Genomic DNA, 16520 nt, shown 5'->3' with positions numbered 1-16520 from the left:
CCATTTTTTCACATTTTATTTAAAACTGGGATTTTTCTTAAATTCTGTATGAAATGTTGTAATATTTGGCAGCATTTTAATTCTTTTATACTGCTATGTAAAGTAATGGTACATTTTTTAAAACTATGGTGTCTTAGATTTGGCAGAATCTGGCTGTATTTTGGAAAAACTTGTCTTTCACAGCCTCATTATATTAGACTGTTTTTATCAACATCATCTCTTGCTGATATAATATCTGACTGTGAAAAGCTAAAATCTCCTATCGCTACAGGTCCGTCATCGATATTTGCACATTGAAATCTTATGCTAACTTAGCATTAACACAGAAACTCACAGCAATTAAAACAGGAATCATTCTGCAAACCATCCTAAGGAAGTCGGTAGGGAGTACCTTTCAATTGCTTAAGACCCAGTTCGGATAAAAATAAAAATCTTTGATAGTTGAATTTATTTCCATTCAATTGAAAGTCACTTTGAGACCTCTGAGAAATGTATATTCTTATATCTCAGATTATTTACTGTGAATAGATGATTATCACTGTGAACATTAATTCTACTTTGTAGTTCACTAAACGGTTACTTTTTGAGAAATAATAACACAAAGGTAAGTTTCTAATCTGTATAATGTTTTAGAATTCACAGATTGCATTTATTCTTAACTTCTTTATTCCTCAAAACAACTGCTCTTTAGAAATAATAATAATTTCACTTAGATAAAGAAATGGAGGCTTCGAGAGGTAAAGATTACTTACCCAAGGATAGATATAATATGTTAGAAATACTGTTACGGATAGACCTAGTTTACTTCATTCATTGCTACATTTCTTTTTTTCTTTTTTCTTTTCTTTTTTTTTTTTTTTTGGGATGGGATCCTGCTGTGTTGCCCAGGTTGGTCTCAAACTCCTTGGCTAAAGCAGCCCTCTCACCTCAGCCTCTTGAGTAGTTGGGATTTCAGGAGGGACACACCACACCCAGCTTCTTTTTTTTTTTTTGAGATGGAGTCTGTTTCTGTCACAGGTACGATCTTGGCTCACTACAACCTCCACCTCCCAGGTTCAAGTCATTCTCCTTCCTTAGCCTCCTATGTAGCTGGGATTACAGGTACACGCCACCATGCCCGGCTAATTTTTGTATTTTTAGTAGAGACAGCATTTCACCATGTTGACCAGACTAGTCTCGAACTCCTGACCTTAGGTGATCCACCCGCCTCGGCCTCCCAAAGTGCTGAGATTACAACCATGAGCCACTGCACCCAGCCTGCCACATTTCTTAACATCTGTTCTGTGACAGCACTTAGAATTTTCTGTTGTTTACAATAGGCAAACTGGCCAACTAGAGTCTTGGGGATGATTATTCATCTCTCGATTTTTTTTTTTTTTTTTTTTTTTTTTGAGACTGAGTCGTACTCTATCGCGCAGGCTGGAGTGCAATGATGCAATCTCAGCTCACTGCAACCCTCCACCTCCTGGGTTCAAGTGATTCTTGTGCCTCAGCTTCCCGAGTAGCTGGGATTATAGGCGACCGCCACCACGCCCAGCTAATTTTTGTATTTTTAGTAGAGATGGAGTTTCACCATGTTGGCCTGGCTGGTCTCGAACTCCTGACTTCAAATGATCCACCCACCTTTGCCTCCCAAAATGCTGCGATTATAGGCATGAGCCACTGCACCTGGCCCATCTCGACTTTTATGAGGTTGTCAGAAGTCTGGTTGTGGATAGCTTGTTGAGAGTTTTAATAAAGTTTTGAAAATACAACCAAAATTGCTTTTTAGGCTGCTTTGTTAATTTAGGTGCTTTATTCTTAGTAGTATTTTGTTCTGTTTTCTAATAGTAGTTGACTGTACTGGTGCGTGATTATGAGTCATAGTATTTTACGGCTTAAAGTATTCCTTCATAGCTCCTTTTATTTGATCCTTTCCATGGTTTAAAGTGAGGTTTACATGTTAGCTTCATTTCAGATCTCTACATTACTAGTTAAATATGAACAAAATGATGAAATCTATTCTTTCAGATAGACATTAAGAGAATATACAGGACTTTCACTGCCATTAATGGTGGAGTAACAAGGACTATATTTACCCTTGTGTCTTAAACTGCTAGAAAACAGATAAATAAAACAACAGTTTTGAGACATTGGACAACAGCCAGCATAGGACAGTGATTCCTAGGGATGGGAAAGAAACAAAGGGAACACTAACATTGCTCCAGATTACTGCTTGAAGAAAGTTTCCAGGCTTAAGTCCAGAAATAGGAAACCCAAACTTGAGGAGAGAGCATCTGCAGTTTGGGGAGGCAAGGTAGCTAGAGCGTGTAAGATGGAATAACAGAGAGGAGAGAGCTGCACAGGGAGAGAGCTGTGAACAGCGGGGTCATCTAAAGTCTTTGGCTGAATACTGATATGTGCAAGAATACAAGGAAACTACCCAAGATCAGGGGAAAAACCACCAAAAGGGAACAGGTGAAACAATGTTCAGAACTCACAGGGCTGAGAATATTTCGTGTTCCCACTATTCAGAATAGAAAGACCTCCTGAGGTGAAGCCCTCAGAACGATATTGCTTCAGTAGTGGGAGCAATGTCCCTGACCCACGCTAAAAAAGCTTAAAAGCAAACCTTGAAAAAATGAAACTGATTCTTAGTAGTAGCTTAACTATATCCCAGAACAAAACTCAGCAATATTTAAAGGAATACAATAAATGGAGCAACTCAGCATTGTAAAATTCACAATATCCTGTATCCAATCAAAAATTACCAGACACATAAAGAAGCAGAAAGATAAGACCTCTTACTTGGAGAAAACATCAATCGATAGAAACAGGCCCAGAAATGGAAAAAAAAAAAAAAAAGAAATTAGCAAAAAAGAATATTAAAAGAGCTATTTTAAATATGCTTTACATTTTCAAGGAAGTACAGGAAAACCTAAGCATGATATGAGAAAAAGAATTTGTAAAAACAGCCCAAAGGAAACTTCTAGAAGTGTAAAATGTGTGTGTGAAATGAAAAAATACACTGGATAGGATTTACAGAGGATTAGACAATGATGTAGGAAACAACAGGTCAGTCAGCTGTATTTGTGTATTGACATCTTATCTTACACCAGCTTAGAATTAAGACTGAAATTCACAGAAATTGAGAAAAGAATCATTCCAGTGATGTTGAAGACATAGAAACTATCAAAAATGTGGCATAGAGAGAAATAAGACTGGAATTAAAAATGAACAGAGTCTCAGTGACTTCTGGGACCAATATCAAGCTGTGTAACAAACATGCATATAATTGAAATCTCAGCAAAGGGTAGGTCAGGAACTCTCAGACATTGCCAGTAGAAATGCAGAATGACACTTTGGAAGATCTTTTGATGGTTTCTTATAAATGTAAATATACATGTCTGTTTCACGTAGCCGTTCTACTTCCAGGTATTTACCTAAGAGAAATGAAAACGTGCGTGCATACAAACACTTGTACTCAAACTTTTATAGTAGCTTTATTTATGAGAGCCAGAAACTGGGAAGTATCCACAATTATTGATGGTTGAATAGATAAATAGTGATGTATTCATAAATGGAATATTGCTCAGCTATATAAAAAGAGCAAACTACTTATACAATAAATTGGATGAATCTTAAAAGCATTATTCTATGTGAAAGAATCCAGACCCCAAAGACTAGGTACTGTCTGATTTCATTTGTATGAAACTGTATAAAAAGTAAAACTATAGTGATAGAAGACAGATCATTGGTTGCCAGGATGTTGGGGGAAGAAATATGACAACAAAGGGACCTAAGGCAACTTTTTGTGGTGATGAAAATGTCCTATATCTTGTGTTGTCAGTATGGCAGCCACTACCCACATACGACTATTGAGCAATCGAAATGCATTTTGCCCAAATTGATACACGCTATGAGTATGTAATACATACTGGATTTTGAAGACTTAGTTCAAAAAAAGAATGTAAAATATCTCAATGATTTGGTATATTGATTACATCTTGATATTTTAATATTTTGGATATATTGAGTTAAATAAAATTTATTGAGATTGATTTCAAGACAGGAGGATCACTTGAGGCCAGGCGTTTGAGACCAGCCTGAACACTAAAACCTTCAATTCTATTTAAAAAAATAATAATTTCACCTGTTTCCTTTTTGTCTTCTGGAGTGTGGCGACTAGAATATTTTGAATTACATATGTGCTTCTATTAGGGACTTCAAAAAGTTCTTGGAATAATAGAATGAAAAGGTACAAGTAAAAAATATAAACTTTTTTCTTGACATAGGCTCCATCAGGTTCAAGACACTTTTGTAAGTGATGATACCAGCCATTTAGTTCATCCCTAAATAACTGAGAATCCTGGGAATTTAACCATGTCAATGAAGTCTTTTTTGCATTATTAGCTGAAGAAAAATGAGCACGCTTTGAATATTTTTTTTAAGATTAGGAAACAAACAAACAAAAAGTCATAAGAAGCCAAATCAGGACCATAAAGTGGTTGTCTAATGACTTTCCACTGAAAGTCTTGGAGAATTGCCCTTGGAGAAGAACTCTCTAGTGAAGCTTTCCTGGTCGTTTTTCCGCTAAAGCTTTGGCTACCTTTCTCAAAACACTTTTATAATGAGCAGATGCTATTGTTCTTTGGCCCTCCAGAAAATCAAGCAGCAAAATGTATTAAGCATTGCAAAAAACTGTTGCCATGACCTTTGCTCTTAACTAGTCCACTTTTGCTTTGACCGAACCACTTTTACCTCTTGGTGTCTATTGATTTGATTGTGCTTTGTGTCAGGTTCTTACTATTACAGCCATGTTCCATCTCCTGTTACAGTTCTTTAAAGAAATGCTTCAGGATCTTGATCTCACTTATTTAAAATTACCATTGAAAGCTCTGCCTTGTCTGCAGCTGATTTGGGTAGAACAGTTTTGACACACATCAAGTGGAAAGTTTTGCTCAACTCTAACTTTTCAGTCAGAATTATGTTAGCTGAACCAGTTGAGATATGTATATTGGCTGTTATTTCTGCTGTTAATCATCAATACTCTCCAGTTAGGGCACAGATAAGATGCATTATGCATTATTTTCTCTCAAATTGATGGGTGTGGTCTTTAGCTGTTGGGCTTCATCTTCAACATTATCTCATCCCTTCTCTTCTTTTTTTTTTTTTCTTCTTGAGACAGAGTCTCACTCTGTCACCCAGGCTGGAGTGCAGTGGCGTGATCACGACTCACTACAACCTCTGCCTCCTTGGTTCAGGTGATTCTCCTGCCTCAGCCTCTGAAGTAGCTGAGATTACAGGCACGTGCCACCATACTCAGTTGATTTTTGTATTTTTAGTAGAGACAGGGTATCACCATGTTGGCCAGGCTGGTCATGAACTCCTGGCCTCGAGTGATCCACCCACCTTGGCCTCCCAAAGTGCTGGGATTACAGGTGTGAGCCACTGTGCCCAGCCTGCCTCATCTCTTTTTAAAACGAGCTATTCATTTTCATTTGCTGATATCTTTGAGAGCATTGTCCCCACAAACTTTCATAAAGCATCGGTGATTTCACCATTCTTCCACCCAAGCTTCACCATAAATTTGATGTTTGTTATTACTTCAGCTTTAGCAGAATTTATGTTGCTCTGATAGGAGCACTTTTCAAACTGATGTCTTATCCTTCTTAGTGCCTAAAACTAGATCCTGTTCAAATGTGTTATAACAAGTTAGTACAAGTTTATTTTGGTACCCCAAGATACTGAAATCCATGTATAGTTCTTGCATTAATGCATAGTTTCCATGAACTTTTTGAAGACCCCTCATACTCATCTTGGACATCCCTGTTCTAATGATTATGCCGTGGTTACATACTGTATACTTATATCAAAACTCATTAAATTGTATATTTTTATATACATTTAAAATGTAATTGTATACCTGAAGTTGGTGCGTATTGTATATGAGTCTCAAAGCTTGTTTTTTAAGGTAATGTTCATCTCCTTTTATGTGTTTGAATTCATTTAAAATATATTTCACAAAGAAAAAAGATTGACCTTTTTTAAAGAGGTTCAAATCATAATTATAGGGTATTTCTTAAGTGTAAAATATTTTATGTAATACTGTGAATACAAATACCTTTTTACTATTTTTAAAACCAAACATTAAAGTTATTATTTTATTTTTTAAAAATATAAAAATGTTTCAAATAAGTCTTGGCTTTTCAAGGAATAATTAGTATTAAAAATGAGTTGTCAGATTTTCTCTAAAATTAAAATAGACTTTATTCAGTCAAATGTGTGTTTTTAACCAATTGTTGTTGTTGTTGTTGTTGTTATTATTATTATTATTATTATTATTATTATTATTATTGAGACGGGGTCCTGCTCTGTCACCCAGGCTGGAGTGCAGTGGCGTGATCACAGCTCACTGCAGCCTCAACCTGTCAGGCTCAAGCAGTCCTCTCACTTCAGCCTCCCTACTAGCTGGGCCTACAGGCATGCACTGCCATGCCCGATTAAGTTTTTAATTTTTTTTTAGAAATGGGATTTTGCCATGTTAGCCCGACTGGTCTCCAACTCCTGGGCTCAAGTGATCCACCGGCCTCAGCCTCTCAAAGTGCTGGGATTACAGGCATGAGCCATCACACCCAGCCGCAGTTATTGTAAATTGAAGTTCTAACTCCTGTTAGGGAATAGAGAGAGAAAGAAGTAATTGATTGTAATCTTTTCTTATTTCCCCAATAATTCCCTGTTTCTGTGTGACTTATAAGGTTGTTGTTTTTATAGGGAAATAGCAAAATCTGTTATTGAAGCATAATCTTTTTTTCAGGTTGAAATCGGCTCGAGATGTTGTATCTAGGACTGGTCATTCATTGGCTCTTGGTTGTTTGCATCGTTACGTTGGTGGAATAGGCTCAGGACAACATCTGAAGACCAGTGTCAGCATTTTATTGGCTCTAGCACAAGATGGGACATCCCCTGAAGTCCAGGTATAATATTATTGATTTTTTTATTACAAAAGTTTAGAAAATTTTTGGAAAATTATTTGCTCTGTAAAATAAAAATGACTGTGGTAAGTTGTTAGGACAAATGTATTAGGGTTTGTTTTTGTAATAGTGCATAGCAAGATTTTGTTTATCAGCCTAGTCTTAAAGTCTGTCTTATTCTGAAAATTTCACCCATTCACGTACATTCCTTCAAACATATTTTCTTTTTATTGTTTATTATTCTGTGTACTTGTTTCCTCTTTTTTTTGAATTTCCTTAGATTTGTTAGATTGATCAAGTTATTTTTTCAAATAACTTTCCTTCTCTCTCTTCCTGTAATACTCCAACCTAGGTCCTGGGTCATTGACCGAATCTTCATGTCGACCCTTTGAATATTTTGTTTTTGTTATTTCTTTTTAGACATTATTATACATAAGTAAATATAACTACAGTGAAGATGGAGAGTGTGTGTGAAAATATCCTACAATCTTCATTTGCTACTTCATATTGATATGCCTCAGAATATTAAGAGTATACCCATGTCACAATTCAGTATACTTAATTCAGTACATTCGAATTCTTCCTTACAACTAAAATGAAATTATATTTTATTCTAGACTTGGTCTCTTCATTCACTTGCTTTGATAGTGGATTCTAGCGGTCCGATGTATCGTGGCTATGTGGAACCAACATTATCTCTAGTTCTTACCTTGCTGTTGACAGTTCCACCTTCACATACGGAAGTTCATCAGTGTTTGGGTCGATGCTTAGGTGCTATAATAACTACTGTTGGCCCTGAACTACAAGGTAAGTAAATCATCTGAAATTAAGGAACCTAGACAGATAATCACTATCTTTAAATTTCCTGACTATCACCATCACATTGCTTGAATAAATTTTGTGATAACAATTACTATGTACTGAATACTTGGATTTACTGAAAGCCTGGCGCTCAGCTTTTCACATGTGGCATTTTGTTTAATCCCTATGAGAAACCTATGACATGATAATGTTTGTTGGAGTTTTGAGCAGAGAAAACATTTTAAATGAAATTTTACTTGGAGTCCCATGAAAACAAAGTTAAAAATGGAGTTCCTTTGGCCTAGAGTGCTATCCACTTGTCTTCATGGACTTTTGCTTCACTTTTTTTGAACTCTAAGGATTAGGAACATAGCTTGAAAAACCACTCTCGTAAGGTAAATATTATCAAAATTTTGTTTTCTTTTTGTTAGAGGAAAAAGATATTAGCTAATTTTCTATGAGGAAGTAAACTGGGAGAAGATAAGTAACTTGCCTAGAGTTAGTCAACTTATGAGTGGCACATTTATGATCCTAAAGCCTATGTTTGTACCACTTAATTCCACTGAACTAATTCTACTAATGGTTAAACTCCCAAGTCAGCAAGTTATTGTAAAGATATCGTGAATACATAAACCCCTCTCAGAGTTTTCCTTTTTCTCCTTTGTCATTTATTATGTATGTTTTCAGAGGGTTGAGCTTTTAACATACATTATTTAATTCTGTTAACAACCCAGAGACTGATATTATCTCTATTTTATAGATGAAATATTGAAGCTGATAGAGGTTAAGAACTTTTGTTGTGGGTTTTTTTTTTTTTTTTTTGAGATGGAGTCTCACTCTGTAGCCCAGGCTGGAGTGCAGTGGCGCAGTCTTGACTCACTGCAAGCTCCGCCTCCTGGGTTTATGCCATTCTCCTGCCTCAGCCTCCCTCCTGAGTAGCTGGGACTACAGGCTCCCGCCACCATGCCTGGCTAATTTTTTGTATTTTTAGTAGAGACCAGGTTTCACCATGTTAGTCAGGATGGTCTTGGTCTCCTGACCTTGTCATCCGCCCGCCTTGGCCTCCCAAAGTGCTGGGATTACAAGCGTGAGCCACCGCGCCCAGCCGAGAGGTTAAGAACTTTTACAAGGTTTTGGAAACTAGTGAGTGGTTGGAGTAAGAAGTGAAGCCCAGATCAATCAATTTGCGACGCTTGCATTCTTTTTTTTTTTTTTTTTTTTTTGAATCTGTTGCCCAGGCTGAAGTGCAGTGGTGTGGTCTCAGCTCACTGCAACCTCTGCTTCCTGAGTTCAAGCGGTTCTCCTGCCTCAGCCTCCCGAATAGCTGGGATTACAGGTGCCTGCCACTACACCCAGCTAATTTCTTGTATTTTTAGTAGAGATGGGGTTTCACCATGTTGGCGAGGCTGGTCTCGAACTCCTGACCTCATGATCTACCCGCCTCAGCCTCCCAAAATGTTGGGATTACAGGCCTGAGCCACCATGCCCGGCCTTTTTTTTTTTTTTCTCCTTTGTTTTGTTTTAAGAGATGGGTCTCGCTATGTTGCCCAGGCTGTTCTCAAACTCCTGGCATCAAGCAATCCTCCCACTCCCATCTCAGCCTTGCAAAGTGCTGGGATTACAGGCACGAGCCTCCCCGCCCAGCCCGTTGCCTGCATTCTTAATCCCTATGTTATGTTGCCTCCATTTTGACAGGTATTTTTAAAAAGAGAGGAAAAAGAAAAAGACTTACAGAAAATGCTAGAAATTGAAAAATATGTGATTTTTTTTTTTTGTTTTTCTTTTCAGGGAGACAGAGTCTCGCCCTGTCTCCCAGGCTGGAGTGCAGTGGCATGATCTTGGCTCACTGTTAGCTCCGCCTCCTGGGTTCAAGCAGTTCTCCTGCCTCAGCTAACTTTTGTATTTTCAGTAGAGACGGGGGTTTCACTATGTTGGCCAGGCCGGTCTCGGACTCCTGACCTCAGGTGATTTGCTGCCTTGGCCTCCCAAAATGCTGGTATTACAGGGAAAAATAGGTGATTTAAATAAGCCTCTTTCTAAGACCCATTGTCCTCCTTGGGAAAGTGAGGATAGTTCTTCCTGTGAATATCACAGGGATGTGAAGAGGATATATATGTGCCTTTTATTAAGCATAGGTGTTTATCAAGTATTTTCTAAAGTGATAATGATAAGGCAATGCATATAAACTAGAATGTAGCTCTTATGTGATTTTTATGATTTTCTTGTTTACATATAAAGATATGCATATAGGCCAGGTGCGGTGGCTCATGCCTGTAATCCCAGCACTTTGGGAGGCCGAGGCGGGTGGATCATTTCAGGTCAGAAGTTCAAGACCAGCCTGGCCAACATGGTGAAATCCCATCTGTACTAAAAGTACAAAAATCAGCTGGGTGTGGTGGCACGTGCTTGTAACCCCAGCTACTCCAGAGGCTGAGGCAGAAGAATTGCTTGAACCTGGGAGGCGGAGGTTGCAGTGAGCCGAGATCACGCCACTGCACTCCAGCCTGGGCGACAGAGCGAGACTCCGTCTCAAAAACAGCAGCAACAAAAAAAAACTGAATAATAATTGGATGGAATGGTTATTTAGAAGATAATTGTTTACTAGGAATATTTTTAGTGGTACTAATAAAATAATTGTATTTTATATTTTCTTTCAATTTGCACTAGGAAATGGAGCAACAATTTCTACAATTCGTTCCTCTTGTTTGGTGGGTTGTGCAATAACACAGGACCATTCAGATTCTCTTGTTCAGGCAGCTGCCATATCTTGCCTTCAGCAGCTTCACATGTTTGCACCACGACATGTCAATCTGTCTAGTCTTGTTCCTAGCCTTTGTGTAAGTATAGAGCTATTTCATTCATTGATTTTTAAGTTGTATTTTATTTTACATTTAAAATATTTCTGTGGGTACATAGTAGGTATATATATTTATGGGATACTTGAGGTATTTTGATACAAGCCTGCAGTGTATAATAATCACATCAGAGTGAATGTGGTATTCCTCACCTCAAGCATTTATCATTTATTTGTGTTACAAATAATCCATAGTTATTTTAAACTGTACATTTAAAATTATAGTCACCCTCTTATGATATCAAATACTAGATCTTTGTTTTTTTGAGCTTCAGTTGTCATTTTATGACTTCATAAATTCAGAAATATCTTGATGAACTGTTTATTTTCTCACTAAGAATATATCACATTTGGGCTGGGTGCAGTGGCTCACGCCTGTAATCCCAGCACTTTGCGGGGCTGAGGCAGGCAGATCACGAGGTCAGGAGTTCGAGACTAGCCTGGCTAATATGGTGAAACCCCATCTACGCTAAAAATACAAAAATTAGCTGGGCATGGTGGCACACGCCTGTAGTCCCAGCTACTCGGGAGGCTGAGGCAGGAGAATCGGTTGAATCCAGGAGGCGGAGGATGCAGTGAACCGAGATCGTACCACTGCACTCCAGCCTGGGTGACAGTGCAACACTCAGTCTCAAAAAAAAGAAAAGAATATATCACATTTTTAGTTTTTCCCACTCAGAATTTTATTTCCTAAAACTTGATTGATACTTCTGAGTATCTGTTGCTATCACTATAATTGTTGATTTATTCATTCATCAAATACTTATTGATAGCATGTTATATGTCAGGAACCATGCAGCATACTGGAGATAACATTTGTGGATGAGACAAGATCAAGCCTCTGTCATAGTAAAGTTTATAGTTTACAAAGGAATATGGAAAAATATTATTTAGAAGTAAGTGCTATAAAAGCCTGGAGGAAAGCGTAAGAGAGCATATAGCAAGACGCCTATCACAATCCTGACATTCAGAAAAGATTTTCATTAAAAAATGGTATTTAAGGCCAGGCGCTGTGGCTCACACCTGTAATACCAGCACTTTGGGAGGCCGAGGTGGGTGGATCACCTGAGGTCAGGAGCTCGAGGCCAGCCTGGGCAACATGGTCAAACCCCATCTCTACTAAAAATACAGAAATTAGCCAGGGGTGGTGGCAGGTGCCTATAATCTCAGCTACTTGGGAGGCTGAAGCAGGAGGATCACTTGAACCCAGGAGGCGGAGGTTATAGTGAGCCGAGATCACACCATTGCACTCCAACCTGGGCAAGAAGAACGAAACTCTATCTCAAAAAAAAAAAAAAAAAAAGATATTTAAGGTGTGATTTGCAGAATAAATAGGAGTTGGTTTGCAAAGGGCATGATATTGAAATAGACAGCATTTACTTTTAGACAGGAAGAAAAATATGTGCAAGACCCTAAACTGGGAGGGGCTGTCATACATTTAAAGAGCCAATTAGTTAGTGTGGTTAAGGCTGAGAGAGAAGAGGGAGACATGGGGTCTAGAGGAAATGATGAGGCTGGACAACTAACCAGGTGACATACCACACAGACTTTCTACATATATAAAACCTTTGGACTTGATTCTACAAGCAGTGGGAAACCATTAGAAGATGTTCTCTGCAGGGGAGTGACATAATCAGATTTGCACTTTTTACATTTTGTTCTTCCTGCATGATAGAGACTGGACTCTACAGGGTAAGAATTGTATTCTCAGAAGAAGTTAATAGTGATTTGCTCTAAGTAGTAAGGGAATGAGGAGAAATCAGTGGATTTGGGTAATATTTAGGATGAAGGATTTGTTCATTAATTGGCTCTCAGTGGGGCATAGTTGGGGAAGAGGGTTAGAAGGATATGGCCTAGGTTTTTGACTTGAGTATAGTAATGTAATTTCCTGAGATTGGCAACATTGGAGGAGGAGGATTGGGAAGAGTGGAAATCTTAATTCAGTTTTAGACACATGGATAGTTATATGGGCCTGGAGCTCAGAAAAGAGAGGGCTGGTTAAAGAGGTAAATTTGAGAGGCATAAGCATTTATATGGAAAACAGAGACATAGGAGTAGATGAGATCACCAAGGAGAGAGTCCTGATTGAGGAACCCAACTTAAAAAATTTAGAAAAGAGAAAAGGAGTCAGCAAGGAATATGTAGAAGCAGTTAAGAGAGATTAAAGAAGAAATAGAGGTTGTATTGTTCACAGAAGCTAAATGGAGTAGAAGAGTGGTGTTTTTGGAAAAATTGACAAGCTGGTTCTAAATTTAATAGGGAAATGCAAAGTGCTTATAAAGATCAATGAAGTTGGAAGATTTACTATACTTACTATCAAGATTTACCATAAGCTCTAGTGAGAAAGACACGGTAGTATTGCAAGTATACACAAGTAGACAAACGGAACAGAATGGAGTGTCCAGAATTGAATTCACACATACACAGTCATATAACTTACAACATTGGCACATGTTACCACTACAGTGTGGATAGGATTATCTTTTCAATAAATACAGGGACTGAAAGATACCATTGATTGTACTTTACAACTCTAATATCCACAGATGTTAAAATGAAAGAGAAAAGTACACCTGAGAATGACTGCAGTGGAGTTTTTGAAAACACTTTGTAAAGTGTTTTATTTCTTTCCCTTAGGCTTTGCCAGTCAACATTTGTTGAATGTGTTTTCTGAGCTACAATTCTCTGTAATTGTTACTAAATTAAAATTTTATGATGTTCTCCATATATGTTTTATCACTGGATTCTTACAGCAGTTGTGTAAGATGGGTGGGTTGGATGTTGTCCCCACTGTAAGAATAAAAAGGCAGAAACTTCAAGAGACTAAGTGACTTGTTCTTCCCATTTGATATAACCATGCTTGAGCTTTCTAATTAATTATGGAGTATTTGAAATTTCCAAAATGTCTTTATTTTCGGGAAGAAGAGTAAATAAAATCCCAGTGCTTTGGGAGCCCAAGGCAGGCAGATCACTTGAGCAGAGGAGTTTGACACCAGTCTGGGCTATAATATAGTGAGACCTTGTCTCTACAAAAAAATCAAAAACTGAGGCGAGAGGATTGCTTGAGCCCGAGAGGTTGAGGCTGTAGTAAGCTGTGATTGTGCCACTGCACACCAGCCTGCGTGACAGTGATACCCTGTCTTAAAAACAAAACAAGCTCAAGCCTGTAATCCCAGCACTTTGGGAGGCCGAGACGGGCGGATCACGAGGTCAGGAGATCAAGACCATCCTGGTTAACATGGTGAAACCCCGTCTCTACTAAAAAAAATACAAAAAAACTAGCCGGACAAGGTGGCGGGCGCCTGTAGTCCCAGCTACTCAGGAAGCTGAGGCAGGAGAATGGTGTAAACCCGGGAGGCGAGATCGCGCCACTGCACTCCAGCCTGGTGACAGAGCGAGACTCTGTCTCAAAAAAAAACGAAAAACAAAACAAAAAGACAAATAACCAAACTATTTTGTTGATAAAAATCTGTCAGATTTTTTTTCTCTTCAGTTATAGTTTATTTTTATTAATGCTTGGTATAAATTTCATGGGCTATGATTTTATGCAAGTATATCTTGAGTTCCAAATGCTGTATTAATAGCCTAAAAATATACTATCTGGCCTTGTGAAAGGAGGTGTATTCCATACACCTGTTCTCCATCCCCATCATTTGTGTCTGGGATTCTTTCTAAAAGATTACTTCCTTGCTTAAAAAGCAGCACATGGAACATAATTTAATATTTTTTTCATGAGTCAGATTTATAGTAACAATTATAATAGCTTACATTTACTGAGCAGTTACCATGTGGTAGCCAGCACTGTAAGCATTTTACTTATTTACACCGTATTCCTGTGAAGAGTTAATATTCCCACCGTACATGTGGGCAAATCAAGGCACAGAGGGGCTAAGTAACTTGTGTAAGGTGTCACAGGAATAAGTGACAGAGCCAGGATTCAAACCCAGTTTGGCAGCTGTGCCTGAATTCTTAACTTTTATGCCATGCTGCATCTTATACTTTTATGTTTTAGAGTGTACTATATTCGGGGACCTTGCAGATGAAAAAAAAGTCTGTAGCAAAAGGCCCCATTTTGCAATTTTTTCGGGTGATTATGTTTGCTTGATTTGGTTTTTTCACTTTACTAAATAACCTCCTTTGCTTTCAAATATTATGGTGTGCTCTGCCCCCTAACTTTTCATTCACTACATCTGATCTCTATATACTTAAAACATTTAGATGACAAAATTGAGTAGGACTATGTGTAAAATAAGATGTGCAGAAAGTCCTTCTGGATTTTTCATCTAAGTATATTGTATGAGCTTTAGAGCACAGATCTTGGGACAGTTATTTTGGCAACTAACATATTTTTCGTATATTTTATTAGTAGTAGTATTTTGTCAGAAGGCCATCATTTGACTATATTTTAAACAACTGAGGTTGTTAAATTAAGAGCATCTTCAGAAGTAAGATGTTAATATATATTCATTAGGGCTGGGCACAGTGGCTCATGCCTGTAATCCCAGCACTTTGGGAGGCTGAGGTGGGTGGATCACGAGACCAGGAGTTCGAGACCAGCCTGGCCAACATGGTGAAACCCCATCTCTACCAAAAATGCAAAAATTAGCCAGGTGTGGTAGCAGGTACCTGTAATCCCAGCTACTCGGGAGGCTGAGGCAGGAGAATCGCTTGAAACCGGAAGGCAGAGGTTGCAGTGAGCTGAGATCATGCCACTGCACTCCAGCCTGGGCAACAAGAGTGAAAATCTGTCTCAAAAAAAAAGAAATATATATGTGTGTGTGTGTGTGTGTGTGTGTGTGTGTGTGTGTATGTATATGTGTATGTATATACATATACATTCATTAGACAAGTAAGATTAAAGAATTACAGCTTTTTTAAGAGAAATTGCCTAACATTATTATGGTTTACAGGTTCACTTATGTAGTTCCCATTTGTTACTTCGACGAGCAGCTGTGGCATGTCTTCGGCAACTGGCACAAAGAGAAGCAGCTGAAGTTTGTGAATATGCCATGAGCCTGGCAAAAAATGCAGGGGACAAAGAGAGTAGTAGTGCCAGTAAGTTATATTATTGGTCAATATTCTTTTTTGTTTAAATACTTTTACATTTCAAATAAGTATTATTTATCAAATAACATTTTTGTGTTGAAATGTGGCCAGATGTCTTATTTTTTGAAATAAAACCATTACCACTTTAAAAATTCCAATGTGGTTTTCTTGGTAATTTTGCATTTTTGCTTTTTAAAAATTTTTGCAAGTCGGGCATAGTGTCGTGTACCTGTAGTCCTAGCTACTCAGGAGGCTGAGGCGGGAGGATCACTTGAGCCCAAGGGTTCAAGGTTACGATGAGCTGTGATCACACCACTGTGCTGCAGTCTGGGTGGTAGAGTAAGACCATGTCTCCTAGAGAAAGTAAGTAAATAAATAAGTAAAAAGTAGGGTGTGAACGACTAGATTTAGAAAAAAGTTATTTGTAGCTTAAACTGAATAATATTTAGTATCAGAATATTTCTGCCATTTCTTGAGGATGTTTTAGGGGCACTTGAAGGTTTCCAGTTCTGGATGGTAGTTAGCCTTTTGTGATGTAGTTTTTCCTCTAAGAAGGTAAGACCAAAGTAGCCAATATGAAATATCAGTAATGTTTGGTAGCAAAAGGTTGATTTTTGCTTCCTTTAGTTCTTTCTGCTTTTTGGATGCTTTTAGGTATAGCTTAAATTCCTAGCTGGTCTTCTAATATCTGGGTGTAGGTGGTTTGGAAACTTTTTAAGAGTTTAATTGACAGAGGTATTTCCCCGATTATGAGGGAAATTTTTTACTTATAAAAATTTTCTAATGCCTAGAATCCGCTTGGATACAAAGAAGCAAGATACAAGAATAACTTCAATTTTTAGCATAGCATAAGAACTTTATTAACA

The 16520-nt window shown here is 38.0% G+C and overlaps 1 protein-coding gene across 3 annotated transcripts in view; it reads left to right on the top strand.

Annotated features, from left to right (window-relative positions):
* HEATR5B (HEAT repeat containing 5B) overlaps positions 1-16520 on the top strand; it is a 106606-nt gene that overhangs the window by 37468 nt on the left and 52618 nt on the right. For all 3 annotated transcript variants that reach the window (XM_007970947.3, XM_007970946.3, XM_073022921.1), the window contains exons 19-22: positions 6797-6956; positions 7571-7760; positions 10422-10591; positions 15519-15663. In XM_007970947.3, coding sequence (XP_007969138.2) covers positions 6797-6956; positions 7571-7760; positions 10422-10591; positions 15519-15663 — 665 coding nt within the window. The remainder of the gene's footprint in view (positions 1-6796; positions 6957-7570; positions 7761-10421; positions 10592-15518; positions 15664-16520) is intronic.

Source organism: Chlorocebus sabaeus, chromosome 14, assembly GCF_047675955.1.
Source record: "Chlorocebus sabaeus isolate Y175 chromosome 14, mChlSab1.0.hap1, whole genome shotgun sequence".
In the NCBI taxonomy this organism is placed as follows: Eukaryota; Metazoa; Chordata; class Mammalia; order Primates; family Cercopithecidae; genus Chlorocebus; species Chlorocebus sabaeus.
The sequence above is the reverse complement of the archived record's forward strand: the minus strand, read 5'-3'. Positions and strand labels throughout refer to the sequence as shown.